Here is a 16,672-nt window from a genome sequence, read left to right as displayed (position 1 = left end):
CTGTCCTCTGTCAGGTAAATCTTCATTTCTACAGAATCTATCAGAGTCCCCAGGAAGGGAACTCTTGTGAGTGGAAAGAGAGAACTTTTCTCTTCGTTCACTTTCCATCCATGCAACCTTAGAAATGCCAGTACTATCTCTGTATGAGATTTGGCAGTTTGAAAGCTTGAAGCTTGTATCAGTATGTCGTCTAAGTACTGAGCTACTGAAATTCCTCGCGGTCTTAGTACCGCCAGAAGAGTGCCCAGAACCTTTGTGAAGAAAAAGGCAAACCTTAGATACCGGTAATGACTTCTGTGAATCGGTATGTGAAGGTAAGCATCCTTTAAATCCACTGTGGTCAAGTACTGACCCTCTTGGATCATGGGCAAAATTGTTCGAATAGTTTCCATCTTGAACGATGGAACTCTTAGGAATTTGTTTAGGATCTTTAAATCCAAGATTGGCCTGAAGGTTCCCTCTTTTTGGGAACTACAAACAGATTTGAGTAAAACCCTTGTCCTTGTTCCAACCGCGGAACTGGATGGATCACTCCCATTAATAAAAGATCTTGTACGCAGCGTAGAAACGCTTCCTTCTTTGTTAGGTTTGTTGACAACCTTGACAGATGAAATCTCCCTCTTGGGGGAGAGGATTTGAAGTCCAGAAGGTATCCCTGAGATATGATCTCTAACGCCCAGGGATCCTGAACATCTCTTGCCCAAGCCTGGGCGAAGAGGGAAAGTCTGCCCCCCACTAGATCCGGTCCCGGATCGGGGGCCCTCAATTCATGCTGTCTTAGGGGCAGCAGCAGGTTTTCTGGCCTGTTTGCCCCTGTTCCAGGACTGGTTAGGTTTCCAGCCTTGTCTGTAGCGAGCAACAGCTCCTTCCTGTTTTGGTGCAGAGGAAGTTGATGCTGCTCCTGCTTTGAAATTACGAAAGGAACGAAAATTGGACTGTCTAGCCTTGGCTTTGGCCTTGTCCTGAGGCAGGGCATGACCTTTACCTCCTGTAATGTCATCAATAATCTCTTTCAAGCCGGGCCCGAATAAGGTCTGCCCTTTGAAAGGAATATTAAGCAATTTAGATTTAGACGTAACATCAGCTGACCAGGATTTTAGCCACAGAGCTCTGCGTGCCTGAATGGCGAATCCTGAATTTTTAGCCGCAAGTTTAGTTAAATGTACTACGGCATCTGAAATAAATGAATTAGCTAACTTAAGGAATTTAAGTTTGTGTGTGATGTCATCTAGTGTGGATGATTGAAGTGTCTCTTCCAGAGACTCAAACCAAAATGCTGCTGCAGCCGTGACAGGCGCAATACATGCAAGAGGTTGCAATATAAACCCTTGTTGAACAAACATTTTCTTAAGGTAACCCTCTAATTTTTTATCCATTGGATCTGAAAAAGCACAGCTATCCTCCACTGGGATAGTGGTACGCTTAGCTAAAGTAGAAACTGCTCCCTCCACCTTAGGGACCATTTGCCATAAGTCCTGTGTGGCGGCGTCTATTGGAAACATTTTTCTGAATATAGGAGGGGGTGAGAAAGGCACACCGGGTCTATCCCACTCCTTAGTAACAATGTCAGTAAGTCTCTTAGGTATAGGAAAAACGTCAGTACTCGTCGGTACCGCAAAATATTTATCCAACCTACACATTTTTTCTGGGATTGCAACTGTGTTACAATCATTCAGAGCCGCTAATACCTCCCCTAGTAACACACGGAGGTTCTCAAGCTTAAATTTAAAATTTGAAATGTCTGAGTCCAGTTTATTTGGATCAGAACCGTCACCCACAGAATGAAGCTCTCCGTCTTCACGTTCTGCAAACTGTGACGCAGTATCAGACATGGCCCTTGCATTATCAGCGCACTCTGTTCTCATCCCAGAGTGATCACGTTTACCTCTTAGTTCTGGTAGTTTAGCCAAAACTTCAGTCATAACAGTAGCCATATCTTGTAATGTGATTTGTAATGGCCGCCCAGATGCACTCGGCGCTACAATATCACGCACCTCCTGAGCGGGAGATGCAGGTACTGACACGTGAGGCGAGTTAGTCGGCATAACTCTCCCCTCGTTGTTTGGTGAAATATGTTCAATTTGTACAGATTGACTATTTTTTAAAGTAGCATCAATACATTTAGTACATAAATTTCTATTGGGCTCCACTTTGGCATTAACACATATAGCACAGAGATATTCCTCTGAATCAGACATGTTTAACACACTAGCAAATAAACAGCAACTTGGAAATACTTTTCAAAGTAATTTACAAATAATATGAAAACGAACTGTGCCTTTAAGAAGCACAGAAAATATTATAACAGATAAAATAATTAAGTTATAGCATCAATCTTTGTCAGAATATACAGTTTTAGCAAAGGATTGTTCCCCTCAGCAAATAACTAACCCAGGCAGCAGAAAAAAAATACACAAATAAACGTTTTTTATATCACAGTCAATACAATCAGCACAGCTCTGCTGTGAATGATTACTTCCCTCAAAAAAGACTCTTGAGATCCCTGAACTCTGTAGAGATGAACCGGATCATGCAGGAAGAAAATGAACCTCTGACTGAGTTTTTCTGATGCATAGTGAAAGCACCAAAATGGCCCCTCCCCCACACACATAACAGTGAGAGGGATCAGTGAACTGCTCTAATTTAAATCAAAACTATTGCCAAGTGGAAAAAAAGTGCCCAAAACATTTTTTCACCCAGTACCTCAGAGAAAAAAAAGTTTTTACATGCCAGCAAAAAAACGTTTTACCTCAATAATTAATTGTCATTTAAAACCTATTGCAAGTCCCTGCAAAATAGGTTAAGTCTATGTATACAGTTTAAAAGCCAGAGAAGTACCATTTCCCAGAAAACTGAAGTGTAAAATATACATACATGACAGCCTGATATCAGCTACATCTACTGCATTCAAGGCTGAGTTTACATTATAACGGTATGGCAGGATTTTCTCATCAATTCCATGTCAGAAAATAATAAACTGCTACATACCTCTTTGCAGATTAATCTGCCTGCTGTCCCCTGATCTGAAGTTTACCTCTCCTCAGATGGCCGAGAAACAGCAATATGATCTTAACTACTCCGGCTAAAATCATAGAAAAACTCAGGTAGATTCTTCTTCAAATTCTACCAGAGAAGGAATAACACACTCCGGTGCTATTATAAAATAAACTTTTGATTGAAGATATAAAAACTAAATATATCACCATAGTCCTCTCACACATCCTATCTAGTCGTTGGGTGCAAGAGAATGACTGGGGGTGACGTAGAGGGGAGGAGCTATATAGCAACTCTGCTGGGTGAATCCTCTTGCACTTCCTGTAGGGGAGCAGTTAATATCCCACAAGTAATGATGACCCGTGGACTGATCACACTTAACAGAAGAAAATACTGTCTGTCTTGAATAGACAGGGCGGTCCGTGGACTAGGTACATTGCAAAAGAAATTTATCAGGTAAGCATAAATTTTGTTTTCTTTTGCAAGATGTACCGAGTCCACATTTTCATCCTTACTTGTGGGATACCAATACCAAAGCTTTAGGACACGGATGAAGGGAGGGACAAGACAGGAGCCTAAACGGAAGGCACCACTGCTTGCAAAACTTTTCTCCCAAAAATAGCCTCCGAAGAAGCAAAAGTATGAAATTTGTAAAGTTTGGAAAAGGTATGAAGCGAAGACCAGGTCGCAGCCTTACAAATCTGTTCAACAGAAGCATCATTTTTAAAAGCCAAACGGATGATGCTTTTCAACCAAAAGGAAAGAGGTAGCCGTAGCCTTTTGACCCCTATGTTTTCCAGAATAGACAACAAAGAAGATGTTTGACGAAAATCTTTGGTTGCCTGCAAATAGAACTTCAAAGCACGAACCACGTCCAAGTTGTGCAATAAACGTTCTTTCTTAGAAGGATTAGGACACAGAGAAGGAACAACAATCTCCTGATTGATATTCCTGTTCGTAACAACCTTAGGGAGGAACCCAGGTTTGGTACGCAAAACCACCTTATCAGCATGGAAAACAAGATAAGGCGAGTCACATTGTAATGCAGATAATTCAGAAACCCTTTGAGCTGAAGAGATAGCAACTAGAAACAGAACCTTCCAACATAGAAGCTTAATATCTATGGAATGCATGGGTTCAAAACAGAACCCCCTGAAGAACATGATAGTAAATGTCAATCAAAAAAAAAAATTTTTTTTACTTTTTTCACTACTTTTTTCACTATACTTTATTATACATTGGATATCAACTTATTTGATTTGGATTCATTTCCCACTATTTCATCACTGGATTCTACTAGCACCTAGCTGTTTGAACCACCTTCATTTTTGGATTTTTTGTGAATTATTGTGGACATTGACACATCTTTTACACTATTTTTACACCTTGTTCTATTTTTTAGAGAGGTCAGGACTACCATTATTGTTTTTTACTGTTGATTCATTTCTGAAACTGTTTAATTGTTGATTCATTTCTGTACTTATTGATGGTTTTATCCCCCACTCATGGATCCATGAAGTGTGTTTTTATAATATAACCACATCATTGTTTTTATAATTGTTTTTTAAAAATCATTTATTGAAGTGTTTCGTGTAAAGTGGTATCTGTGAGGATTCACTTTTATTAAATCATTTTTAAGCCCTCTTCTGGTTCTTTCACCTTAGCCTCCTTAGGGTAGGCGCCTGGGTCCACTACCTTCTTCACAATAGAATAGACAAAGCAAATATCTGTCCTTTTAAGGAACTAGCTGACAATCCTTTCTCCAATCCTTCTTAAAGAAAGGACAAAATCCTAGGAATCCTGATCTTACTCCATGAGTAGCCTTTGGATTCGCACAAAAAAAGATATTTACGCCATATCTTATGATAGATTTTCCTGGTGACAGGCTTTCGAGCCTGAATCAAGGTATCTATGACCGACTCAGAGAAACCCCGCTTTGATAAAATCAAGCGTTCAATCTCCAAGCAGTCAGTTGCAGAGAAATTAGATTTGGATGCTTGAACGGACCTTGAATCAGAAGGTCCTGTCGTAGTGGCAGTGTCCATGGTGGCAGAGATGACATGTCCACCAGGTCTGCATACCAAGTCCTGCGTGGCCACGCAGGTGCTATCAAAATCACTGAAGCTCTCTCCTGTTTGATTCTGGCAATGAGACGCGGAAGGAGAGGGAAAGGTGGAAACACATAAGCCAGGTTGAATGACCAGGGTACTGCTACTACATCTATCAGTACTGCCTGAGGATCCCTGGACCTGGACCCGTAATAAGGAAGTTTGGCGTTCTGACGAGACGCCATCAGATCCAATTCTGGTGTGCCCCATAGCTGAACCAGTTGAGCAAACACCTCCGGATGGAGCTCCCACTCCCCCAGATGAAAAGTCTGACGACTTAGAAAATCTGCCTCCCAGTTCTCTACCACTGGGATAGAGATCGCTGATAGATGGCAAGAGTGAGTCTCTGCCCATCGGATTATCCTGGAAACTTCTATCATCGCCAAGGAACTCCTTGTTCCCCACTGCTGATGTCCGACTGAAATCTGATGAATCCGGCCGAAGCCAGCTGAGGTCACGCCTGAAGAGCATTGAATATTGCTCTTAATTCCAGAATATTTATCGGTAGGAGGGCCTCCTCCTGAGTCCACAAACCCTGTGCTTTCAGGGAATTCCAGACTGCACCCCAGCCCAGAAGGCTGGCGTCCATCGTCACGGTAACCCACGCTGGCCTGCGGAAACACATTCCCCGGGACAGGTGATCCTGTGATAACCACCATAGAAGAGTCTCTGGTCTCTTGATCCAGATTTATCTGAGGAGATAAATCTGCATAATCCCCATTCCACTGTTTAAGCATGCATAGTTGCAGTGGTCTGAGATGCAAGCGAGCAAACGGAACTATGTCCATTGCCGCTACCACAAGTCCGATTACCTCCATACACTGAGCCACTGACGGCCGAGGAATGGAATGAAGAACTCGGCAGGTGGTAATAATCTTTGATTTCCTGACCACCATCAGAAAAATTTTCATGTACACCGAATGTATCAGAGTTCCCAGGAATGGAACTCTTGTGAGAGGAATAAGAGAAAACTCTTTTTCACGTTCACCTTCCACCCATGAGATCTTGGAAAGGCCAACACTAAGTCCGTGAGAGACTTGGCTAGTTGGAAAGTCAACGCTTGAATTAGGATGTCGTCTAGATAAGGCGCCACTGCTATGCCCCGCGGCCTTAGGACCGCCAGAAGGGAGCCTAGCACCTTTGTGAAGATTCTTGGAGCCGTGGCCAACTCTAAGGGAAGAGCCACAAACTGGAAATGCTTGTCCAGAAAGGCAAACCTGAGGAACTTGTGATTATCTTTGTGGATAGGAATGTGTAGATACGCATCCTTTAAATCCACGGTGGTCATATATTGACCCTCCGGGATCATTGGTAAAATAGTCAGAATGGTCTCCATCTTGAAGGATGGAACTCTTAGGAATTGGTTTAGGATCTTGAGATCTAGAATTGGTCTGAAGGTTCCCTCTTTTTTGGGAACCACAAACAGATTGGAGTAGAATCCTTGTCCCTGTTCTGTTTTCGGAACTGGGCCGATCACTCCCATGGTAAAAAGGTCTTCTACACAGCGTAAGAACGCCTCTTTTTGTCTGGTTTACAGACAATTGAGAAAGATGGAATCTCCCCCTTGGGAGGAGAAACTTTGAAATCTAGATGATACCCCTGGGTTACAATTTCTACGGCCCAGGAGTCCTGAACGTCTCTTGCCCAGGCCTGAGCAAAGAGAGAGAGTCTGCCCCCTACTAGATCCGGTCCCGGATCGGGGGCTACCCCTTCATGCTGTCTTAGTGGCAGCAGCAGGCTTCTTGGCCTGTTTACCCTTGTTCCAAGCCTGGTTAGGTCTCCAGACTGTCTTGGATTGAGCAAAGTTCCCCTCTTGCTTTGCAGCAGGGGAAGAGGAAACAGGACCACCCTTGAAGTTTCGAAAGGAACGAAAATTATTTTGTTTGGTCCTTGTCTTATTTGACTTATCTTGAGGGAGGGCATGACCCTTCCCCCCAGTGATATCTGAAATGATCTCTTTCAGTGCAGGCCCAAATGGGGTCTTACCTTTGAAAGGGATGGTCAAAAGCTTAGATTTTGATGACACATCAGCCGACCAGGACTTAAGCCATAACGCTCCACGCGCTAAAATGGCAAAACCTGAATTCTTTGCCGCTAACTTAGCGAGATGAAAAGCGGCGTCTGTAATGAAAGAATTAGCTAGCTTAAGAGCCCTAATTCTGTCCAGAATATCCTCTAGTGGGGTCTCCACCTGAAGAGCCTCTTCCAGAGCCTCAAACCAAAAGGCAGCTGCAGTGGTTACAGGAACAATGCACGCTATAGGCTGAAGAAGAAAACCCTGATGAACAAAAATTTTCTTTAGGAGACCCTCTAATTTTTTATCCATAGGATCTATGAAAGCACAACTGTCTTCAATAGGTATAGTTGTACGTTTAGCCAGAGTAGAAATAGCTCCCTCCACCTTAGGGACCGTCTGCCATGAGTCCCGCATGGTGTCAGATATGGGAAACATCTTCTTAAAAACAGGAGGGGGAGCGAACGAAATACCTTGTCTATCCCACTCCTTAGTAACAATGTCCGAAATCCTCTTAGGACCGGAAAAACATCAGTGTAAACAGGAACCTCTAAATATTTGTCCATTTTACACAATTTCTCTGGAACTACAATAGGGTCACAATCATCCAGAGTCGCTAAAACCTCCTTGAGCAATAAACGAAGGTGTTCTAGCTTAAATATAAAAACCGTCATATCTGAATATGTCTGAGGGAACATTTTTCCTGAATCAGAAATCTCTCCCTCAGAGACAAAATCTCTCATCCCTACCTCTGAACATTGGGAGGGAATATCGGATACGGCTACTAAAGCGTCAGAAGGCTCAGCATTCATTCTTAACCCAGAGCTACTGCGCTTCCCTTGCAACCCAGGCAGTTTAGATAAAACCTCAGTGAGGGAAGTATTCATAACTGAGGCCACATAGCTTGCAAGGTGAAAGAATTAGACGCACTAGAAGTACTTTGAGTCGCTTGTGCGGGCGTTACTGGTTGTGACACTTGGGGAGAACTAGATGGCAAAACCCGATTTCCTTCTGTCTGAGAATCGTCCAGTGCCAAACTCTTATAAGTCAAAATATGCTGTTTGCAATTTATAGACATATCAGTACAAGTGGGACACATTCTAAGAGGGGGTTCCACGATGGCTTCTAAACAAATTGAACAATGAGTTTCCTCAGTGTCAGACATGTTGAACAGCCTAGTAATGAGACAAGCAAGCTTGGAAAACACCTTATTTAATGAAAAAAAAAAACAATTTTCAAAAACGGTACTGTGCCTTTAAGAGCAAAAAAAAAATGACATACACAAACTGCAAAACTGCTTAAAATTACTTCAAAATTTCTGAAATTTTTGCAGTAGACACACTAAGCTATGGTAAGATTGCACCACAAGCTATTTAACATTTAACCCCCAAATAAGAAAACCGAATTGAAAAAGTGCCAAAAAACGGTAAAAACCCCTGTCAGCACCTTGCCACAGCTCTGCTGTGGCGCCTACCTGCCCTTAGGGATTGATAATGTGTGGATAAAGCTTCGATTAGGCCCAAGAAGTTCCCCAGTACCCTCAGGTGTAAAAGCTTGCTGCTTGTCTATGGAAACCAACTGCGCAACTGAGGCGCGAAATTAGGCCCGCCCACCGCACTCGATGCTACCAAGGCCTTTAGAAAAATCTACCAAGCGTTTTTTCAGCCATGTGGGTTATCAAAACCCCAAAAAAAGCCAAGTGTACCCTCATACAGTTGTCCCTTCAGATAATAAAAAACGTTAGTCCCAGAACACACAAACATTTGGTTATAAATCATTCAAACTGAGTGCCCATAAGTTAAGCCCTTTATTCAAGCTAGTAAAGCCCCTTCTAAGACTAGGATTACTGCTTACCCTTCCCCTTATGGGGATACCGTCAGCCTTTCTGAGTAATCACAGTCTCTACAGAAAAAATTACTGAACATACATCATTGCTGTATAGCAAGAAACCGTTCCTCACACTGAAGTTTTCCTGTACAGATGTACAATAATACCACACATTATTAAAGCATAGTCAGCAGTATGATAGACCTTAGCATCAAATGCAAAACATATATTGTGGCAAACAACCAGGTGCGATGACAGTTCCCAATATGTATTAAGTCTCTGAGCAAGCAAAGTCAAACCAGGATGACCCTCCACAAATAGCGGACTACAGTCCCTAAATCTGTATCCAGAAATAGGGACTGTAATCCATAACAACCATACTTGGATTACAGTCCCTAATTCTGGATACAGATAAGTGTATTGACACACTGAATAATTTTTGTACATTATCGATGTTTGAAATTTTTGGCAAGTCCGCTATTTGTGGAGGGTCATCCTGGTTTGACTTTGCTTGCTCAGAGACTTAATACATATTGGGAACTGTCATCGCAGCTGGTTGTTTGCCACAATATATGTTTTGCATTTGATGCTAAGGTCTATCATACTGCTGACTATGCTGTAATAATGTGTGATATTATTGTACATCTGTACATCAATAGTATTCTACTACAGGAAGTGCAGAATTATTAGGCAAATGGAGGTGGAGTACTGGTTTGGGTTGGTATCATCAAAGATGAGCTTGTGGGGCCTTTTCGGGTTGAGGATGGAGTCAAGCTCAACTCCCAGTCCTACTGCCAGTTTCTGGAAGACACCTTCTTCAAGCAGTGGTACAGGAAGAAGTCTGCATCCTTCAAGAAAAACATGATTTTCATGCAGGACAATGCTCCATCACATGCGTCCAAGTACTCCACAGCGTGGCTGGCAAGAAAGGGTATAAAAGAAGAAAATCTAATGACATGGCCTCCTTGTTCACCTGATCTGAACCCCATTGAGAACATGTGGTCCATCATCAAATGTGAGATTTACAAGGAAGGAAAACAGTACACCTCTCTGAACAGTGTCTGGGAGGCTGTGGTTGCTGCTGCACGCAATGTTGATGGTGAACAGATCAAAACACTGACAGAATCCATGGATGGCAGGCTTTTGAGTGTCCTTGCAAAGAAAGGTGGCTATATTGGTCACTGATTTGTTTTTGTTTTGTTTTTGAATGTCAGAAATGTATATTTGTGAATGTTGAGATGTTATATTGGTTTCACTGGTAAAAATAAATAATTGAAATGGGTATATATTTGTTTTTTGTTAAGTTGCCTAATAATTATGCACAGTAATAGTCACCTGCACACACAGATATCCCCCTAAAATAGCTATAACTAAAAACAAACTAAAAACTACTTCCAAAACTATTCAGCTTTGATATTAATGAGTTTTTTGGGTTCATTGAGAACATGGTTGTTGTTCAATAATAAAATTAATCCTCAAAAATACAACTTGCCTAATAATTCTGCACTCCCTGTATACTTAGATCCCAGTTATTATCCTGCCCAGTAATATCCCTTGTATGATCTTGGGTACTGTGCGCAGCATGGGTGTAGTATGAGTGGGGTACTATCTGGATATTAAATACAGCAATATAAAGATTTAAAGTTGTGCACACCTTAAGGGTTCTGTGTTCAGTCACGTAACAGAGGTATATTACAAATTTTATAAATATTTGTTGGTTATCTATGGCTTTAAATGGTAACCTTGTGAAATATTATGGATCAGAATTGTAGCTTCTTTATTTGTATGCTAAATTTTGCTTGATTATTTATAAAAGAGTGCTTGATTCCTTATCTTTTGCATGGTTCATTTATTTATATGTTCCATTTCTTTTCTTATAGTCTTTAGATTGATAATATTCAATAGGGTCTGCACCACCTTTTGGTATTAGTATCATTTAAATAGCATAGTTAGTTTTCTCACTTATTTAAATCAACCATTTGTCCTGTATCATTTGTTTTTTTATATATATATGCTCAATATATCAGGAAACAAGATACTATATCTTACCTTCCTCTGGAATGTCTATTTCAAATTTTTCCTCCCACTGGGTGCACATTGCTGTCAGTCTGCGAATCTCAGATTTCAGAATATTCCTGACAGAGAAGATACAATTGTTTTACACATCACCCCCACGCACACCTGGTCAAGTTACAGAAATCAGAAACCTTTCTAGCCACAATGAAGTTGCCCTGCTGCTTTTCGAAGTCACATTTCAGTGTTCTCGCAGGACTTATTTGATAGCCACACAACTTGGCTGACTTTAATGACCACATAAGCTAAAACTGAAGCCAATATTAAGCTAAAATTAACAAAAAAAAAAGTATATTAAATTAGGTAATTTGTGTTTTGGATAGCTTAAAGGGACAGTCTAGTATAAATTAAATTAAACTTTCATTATTCAGATAGGACTTTTAATTTTAATCAACTTTCCAATTTACTTTTATCATCAGATTTGCTTTTTTCTCTTGGTATTCTTGGTTTAAACTAAACCTAGTTAAGCTCATATGATAATTTCTAAGCCTTTGAGGGCTGCCTCTTATCGCAGGCTTTTTAAATCTTTTTTCAACACAAAGAGACAGAAAGTACACGTGGGCTATATAGATAACACTGTGTTCAGGCACAGGGGGTTATTTAAGATCTAGCACAAAACAATGCTAAATTTAAGACAATAGATAATAAACAGTCACAGTCATGTGATCAGGGGGCTGTCAGAAGGTTCTTAGATACAAGGTAATCACAGAGGTAAAATGTATATTAATATAACAGTGTTAGTTGTGCAAAACTGGGGAATGGGTAATAAAGGGATTATCTATCTTTTAAAACAATAACAATTCTATGGTAGACTGTCCCTTTAAAATGTTATATTGCCAAGTATTACACTGCCCAAACTATTTTTTTATTTAAAAGGGTTTTATGCTTGCAAGTTAAAAAGCTTTAGGAGGTTTGCTCATTAGCCGAATAGCAGCAGCACTACATATTCTCTCAAATGTCTAAAATACACAATTATAACTTAACCCTTTAATGGAACCCACCCACAAACTACTAATTACTATGATATGCAGGAGACATTTTATGGTTTACTGTAATACTGGTCACATTATCTAACAAAATCAAGAGTAGAAATAAAACCTGAAGTAAGGCACGTCATGCTTTGGCTCCTCAGCAGGGGCTGCTGGGACATTTTCATTCGGAGCAGTCTCAGTAACAGATTCATGGGTTTCGGGAGATACAGAGTCTGATATAACCGGACATTCTTCATTTGTACATTCTAGAGAAAAACATGGATAGGTTTTTACACAAATACGCTATAAATGAGAAATCTCTCGTATCATGTACGTGGAGCCTTGCCTTTCGCCTCAGTTTTTGATGAATGTGTGTCCATCTGGAGTTTAGAGGAGTCAGGCTTCGGACTTTGTTCTACTGAAGGCATCTGGTCTAACACTCTTTCACAGTCTTCATGTGGTAGAGACTCTGGGATGTTTAAGATGGCAGCATTTCTATTGAGAGGAGGAGGAGGATGGTTAGAGAGCTGATTAGGGGGTGGAGATCAGGGAAGTGGCTGGGTGAGAAAGGTTACATACAATCCATAAACCACACACACACACTATATACACACAAACCATCATGTCTACACTGCGGCAGACTATCTCCCAGTACCTAAATCTGTGGTGACCAGTGGGGGGTAATCACACTACAGCTTTTAACCAAACCACTTTAACCCCTTCACTGCTGGGATTTTCAGAAATGTGTTGCACAGCTGCGATTAGCAGCCTTATAATCCCCCCCAAAAAATGGCAAAGCCATGCATGTCTGCTATCTCTGAACAAAGGGTATCCCATAGAAGCTTTTACAACAATTTGTCTTATGGCTGCAGTAGTTGTGAGCTAATCATTTCAGTGAGAAACCCAAAGTTTGTGAAAAAGCCAAAAAAATAAAATAAAAATTAAACAATTGCATTTGGTGGTAAAACTGTGGCATGAAATATACCAAAATGGGCCTTGAACAATACCTTGGGTTGCCTACTAAAGAAAAAAACAAACAAAACAAAAAAAAAACACAAGGCTCTATTTCTGTTTTAAAAAAACAGTTGCTAAAAATTCTCTGTTCTTTTGGGCAAGTTTTTCTCTGAAATTCCTGATCCTTAAGGGGTAAACCACAAGAAAACAACAGACGGAGGAGACAAAGCTAATCAAGCCTGGGATATTAAACAATATTAAATATGAGCAAAAGATGTGTAAAGAGACATCCAATTGTTATTAACATGATCAAAAATCCATAGAATGGCAGGTTACATTGCAGAGGGGATAAAAGTACCTTTCCGATCTCATTGGGCTCCACGTAAAGCACGGTGTAGCATTAGGCATGGAAGGAGGAGTGCTCGGCTGGAATTTGAAGGGAGCTAACCCATCCAATGGTTGGAATGTAAAATTCTGGGGTGCAAAAGAAGGTTTCCTTTCTTTCTTCAAATCTTCCAAATTTCTCATAGCATCATCCTTTAAAACAGCCGGTGTTACATCCTCTTCCAAAATAGGTTTACTAACAGCTATACTCTTCTGCAAGAGAACATAAAAAGGTCCACAGATAATGAGAGCGCTACATTAAAAGGGGCATTAAACTCAAAATGTATACAAGCCATAAAATGTATCATTATTGAAAGTACGGCATTATTGCAACATACATTCATCATTTTAATTTTACTGTAAAATGCATCTGAAATTTGTGCTAGTTTATTTTTTCCTAGTGAGGCTCCGGTTAATACAGTCATCTACTTTTGTTCTGCGGGCTCGAAAATCAGTAGGGAAAAAAAACCCACAAAACAAAATAAAGCTACATTAGAAGCTACATTAGTATTTGCAGAATTCTTCAGATATGAACGTGCATTATTCTCAGCTTACAATTTATGTTTAACATCCCTTAAAAGGGACAGTCTACTTGAAATGCTTTATCGTTTAAAAAGATAGATAATCCCTTTATTACCGATTCCCCAGTTTTGCACTTTAGCCATTAGCGCTGGTTCAGATATAACTCCACGGGAGAGAGCACAAGGTTATCTATATGGCACACATGAACTAACACTGTCTGGTTGTGAAAAGCTAATAAAATGCAGTGAGATAAGGGGGTGGCCTGCTGGGGCTTAAAAACAGGCAGAAATGTAGAAATTATATAGTATATTAATATATCAATGTTGTTTATGCAAAGCTGGGGAATGGGTAGTAAAAAGATTTTAAAACAATAAAAAAAAGCCTTTTACTAGCAAGTAGACTGTCCCTTTAAGGTTTGGTTTAAATGGGCATAACATTTTCCACTGAAATGTTCATAGTTAAAAATAAATAAATAATGCAATGCACTTTCATTATTTAGGATCCCCACTGTTCCTGTATTTTAACTCATTAAATTATTTTCCGCACTGTTCCCCAATAAGACTGGAGAGCATCAGGCTTGATAAATAACGCTGTCCCTGCTACATGGAAATTGATCAGAGCAGGAAGTCATTTTTATATCCGTCACAGCGCCGATAAAAAGCGCACCCAGGTAGCTTATGGGCTGCAAAAACTATGCAAACTAAATTACAGATAAAAGGGACAGTTAACACTTTGTAATTATGAGACATTTTTGTGTTATAAAATAACATATCAGCCAAAGCTTAACAATTTTTTTTTTTTGTATTTTTATTGAGGTTATATTACATACAAACAAAAGGTTATGTCATATGAACAAAAGCAATGTTACAATATAAATCATGGTACATAATTTTTAGCTTAGGTAGCACATTAATAAAAAATAAAATCTATATTATCCGTTAGGGTTGCACCGATACCACTTTTTTTAAGACAAGTACCGATACTTTTTTCAAATACTCACCGATACCAAGGAAGCTACCATTTAAAGGGGTGATTACTGGATGCAATTGGGTTGTAGGGTGCCTATATAACTCATCAATCTGACATTTGTACTTAATCAAAAGTTATATAATTTAATTCTGAAATTAATATTGGGGAAGGAGTACCCAGTAATCCCCTTTGAGAAAAATGGTGCATTTGCATTTTACTGACTCAACAGAAAATGGGGCTCGTCTTCATATTTTTCTAGGGCTGCTTTCTATTCCCAGTCCAGCCCTGGCTAAGGGTGTTCCTCAGAGTACAGTATGTTTTAAGCACAATTGTTTAGGATGAGAACTAGCAGTATAACGGGCAATCTATCAATTAGAATATTTTTTCAAAAGTTAGTAGCAAATTCATATTAAGGAACAGAAGCATCTCTGCATGTTCAGCTATAAGTCTGTTTCTGCTAACAGTAAGTTCTTATTAAGGAACAGAAGCATTTCTGTATGTTCAGCTATAAGTCTGTTCTTGCTATCAGTAAGTTCTTATTAAGGAACAGAAGCATCTCTGCATGTTCAGCTATAAGTCTGTTTCTGCTATCAGTAAGTTCTTATTAAGGAACAGAAGCATCTCTGCATGTTCAGCTATAAGTCTGTTTCTGCTATCAGTAAGTTCTTATTAAGGAACAGAAGCATCTCTGCATGTTCAGCTATAAGTCTGTTTCTGCTATCAGTACGTTCTTATTAAGGAACAGAAGCATCTCTGCATGTTCAGCTATAAGTCTGTTTCTGCTATCAGTACGTTCTTATTAAGGAACAGAAGCATCTCTGCATGTTCAGCTATAAGTCTGTTTCTGCTATCAGTAAGTTCTTATTAAGGAACAGAAGCATCTCTGCATGTTCAGCAGTAAGTCTGTTTCTGCTATCAGTAAGTTCTTATTAAGTAACAGAAGCATCTCTGCATGTTCAGCTATAAGTCTGTTTCTGCTATCAGTAAGTTCTTATTAAGGAACAGAAGCATCTCTGCATGTTCAGCTATAAGTCTGCTTCTGCTATCAGTAAGTTCTTATTAAGGAACAGAAGCATCTCTGCATGTTCAGCTATAAGTCTGTTTCTGCTATCTGTAAGTTCTTATTAAGGAACAGAAGCATCTCTGCATGTTCAGCTATAAGTCTGTTTCTGCTATCAGTAAGTGCTTATTAAGGAACAGAAGCATCTCTGCATGTTCAGCTATAAGTTGTTCTTGCTATCAGTAAGTTCTTATCAAGGAACAGAAGCATCTCTGCATGTTCAGCTATAAGTCTGTTTCTGCTATCTGTAAGTTCTTATTAAGGAACAGAAGCATCTCTGTATGTTCAGCTATAAGTCTGTTTCTGCTATCAGTAAGTTCTTATTAAGGAACAGAAGCATCTCTGCATGTTCAGCTATAAGTCTGTTCTTGCTATCAGTAAGTTCTTATTAAGGAACAGAAGCATCTCTGCATGTTCAGCTATAAGTCTGTTTCTGCTATCTGTAAGTTCTTATTAAGGAACAGAAGCATCTCTGCATGTTCAGCTATAAGTCTGTTTCTGCTATCAGTAAGTTCTTATTAAGGAACAGAAGCATCTCTGCATGTTCAGCTATAAGTCTGTTTCTGCTATCAGTAAGTTCTTATTAAGGAACAGAAGCATCTCTGTATGTTCAGCTATAAGTCTGTTTCTGCTATCAGTAAGTTCTTATTAAGGAACAGAAGCATCTCTGCATGTTCAGCTATAAGTCTGTTTCTGCTATCAGTAAGTTCTTATTAAGGAACAGAAGCATCTCTGCATGTTCAGCTATAAGTCTGTTCTTGCTATCAGTAAGTTCTTATCAAGGAACAGAAGCATC

At 39.8% G+C, this 16,672-nt stretch overlaps 1 protein-coding gene across 1 annotated transcript in view; it reads right to left on the bottom strand.

Moving 5' to 3' along the window:
- Nucleotides 1–10,974: 10,974 nt before the first annotated feature.
- The window catches only part of DLGAP5 (DLG associated protein 5), a 32,940-nt gene continuing 27,242 nt past the window's right edge, over nucleotides 10,975–16,672 (bottom strand). The window contains exons 8-11 of the mRNA XM_053689219.1: nucleotides 13,300–13,538; nucleotides 12,334–12,482; nucleotides 12,115–12,253; nucleotides 10,975–11,078 (exon numbers count right to left, since the gene is read on the bottom strand). Coding sequence (XP_053545194.1) covers nucleotides 10,982–11,078; nucleotides 12,115–12,253; nucleotides 12,334–12,482; nucleotides 13,300–13,538 — 624 coding nt within the window. The 3' untranslated portion in view covers nucleotides 10,975–10,981. The remainder of the gene's footprint in view (nucleotides 11,079–12,114; nucleotides 12,254–12,333; nucleotides 12,483–13,299; nucleotides 13,539–16,672) is intronic.

This window comes from Bombina bombina, chromosome 1 (assembly GCF_027579735.1).
Source record: "Bombina bombina isolate aBomBom1 chromosome 1, aBomBom1.pri, whole genome shotgun sequence".
In the NCBI taxonomy this organism is placed as follows: Eukaryota; Metazoa; Chordata; class Amphibia; order Anura; family Bombinatoridae; genus Bombina; species Bombina bombina.
The sequence above is the reverse complement of the archived record's forward strand: the minus strand, read 5'-3'. Positions and strand labels throughout refer to the sequence as shown.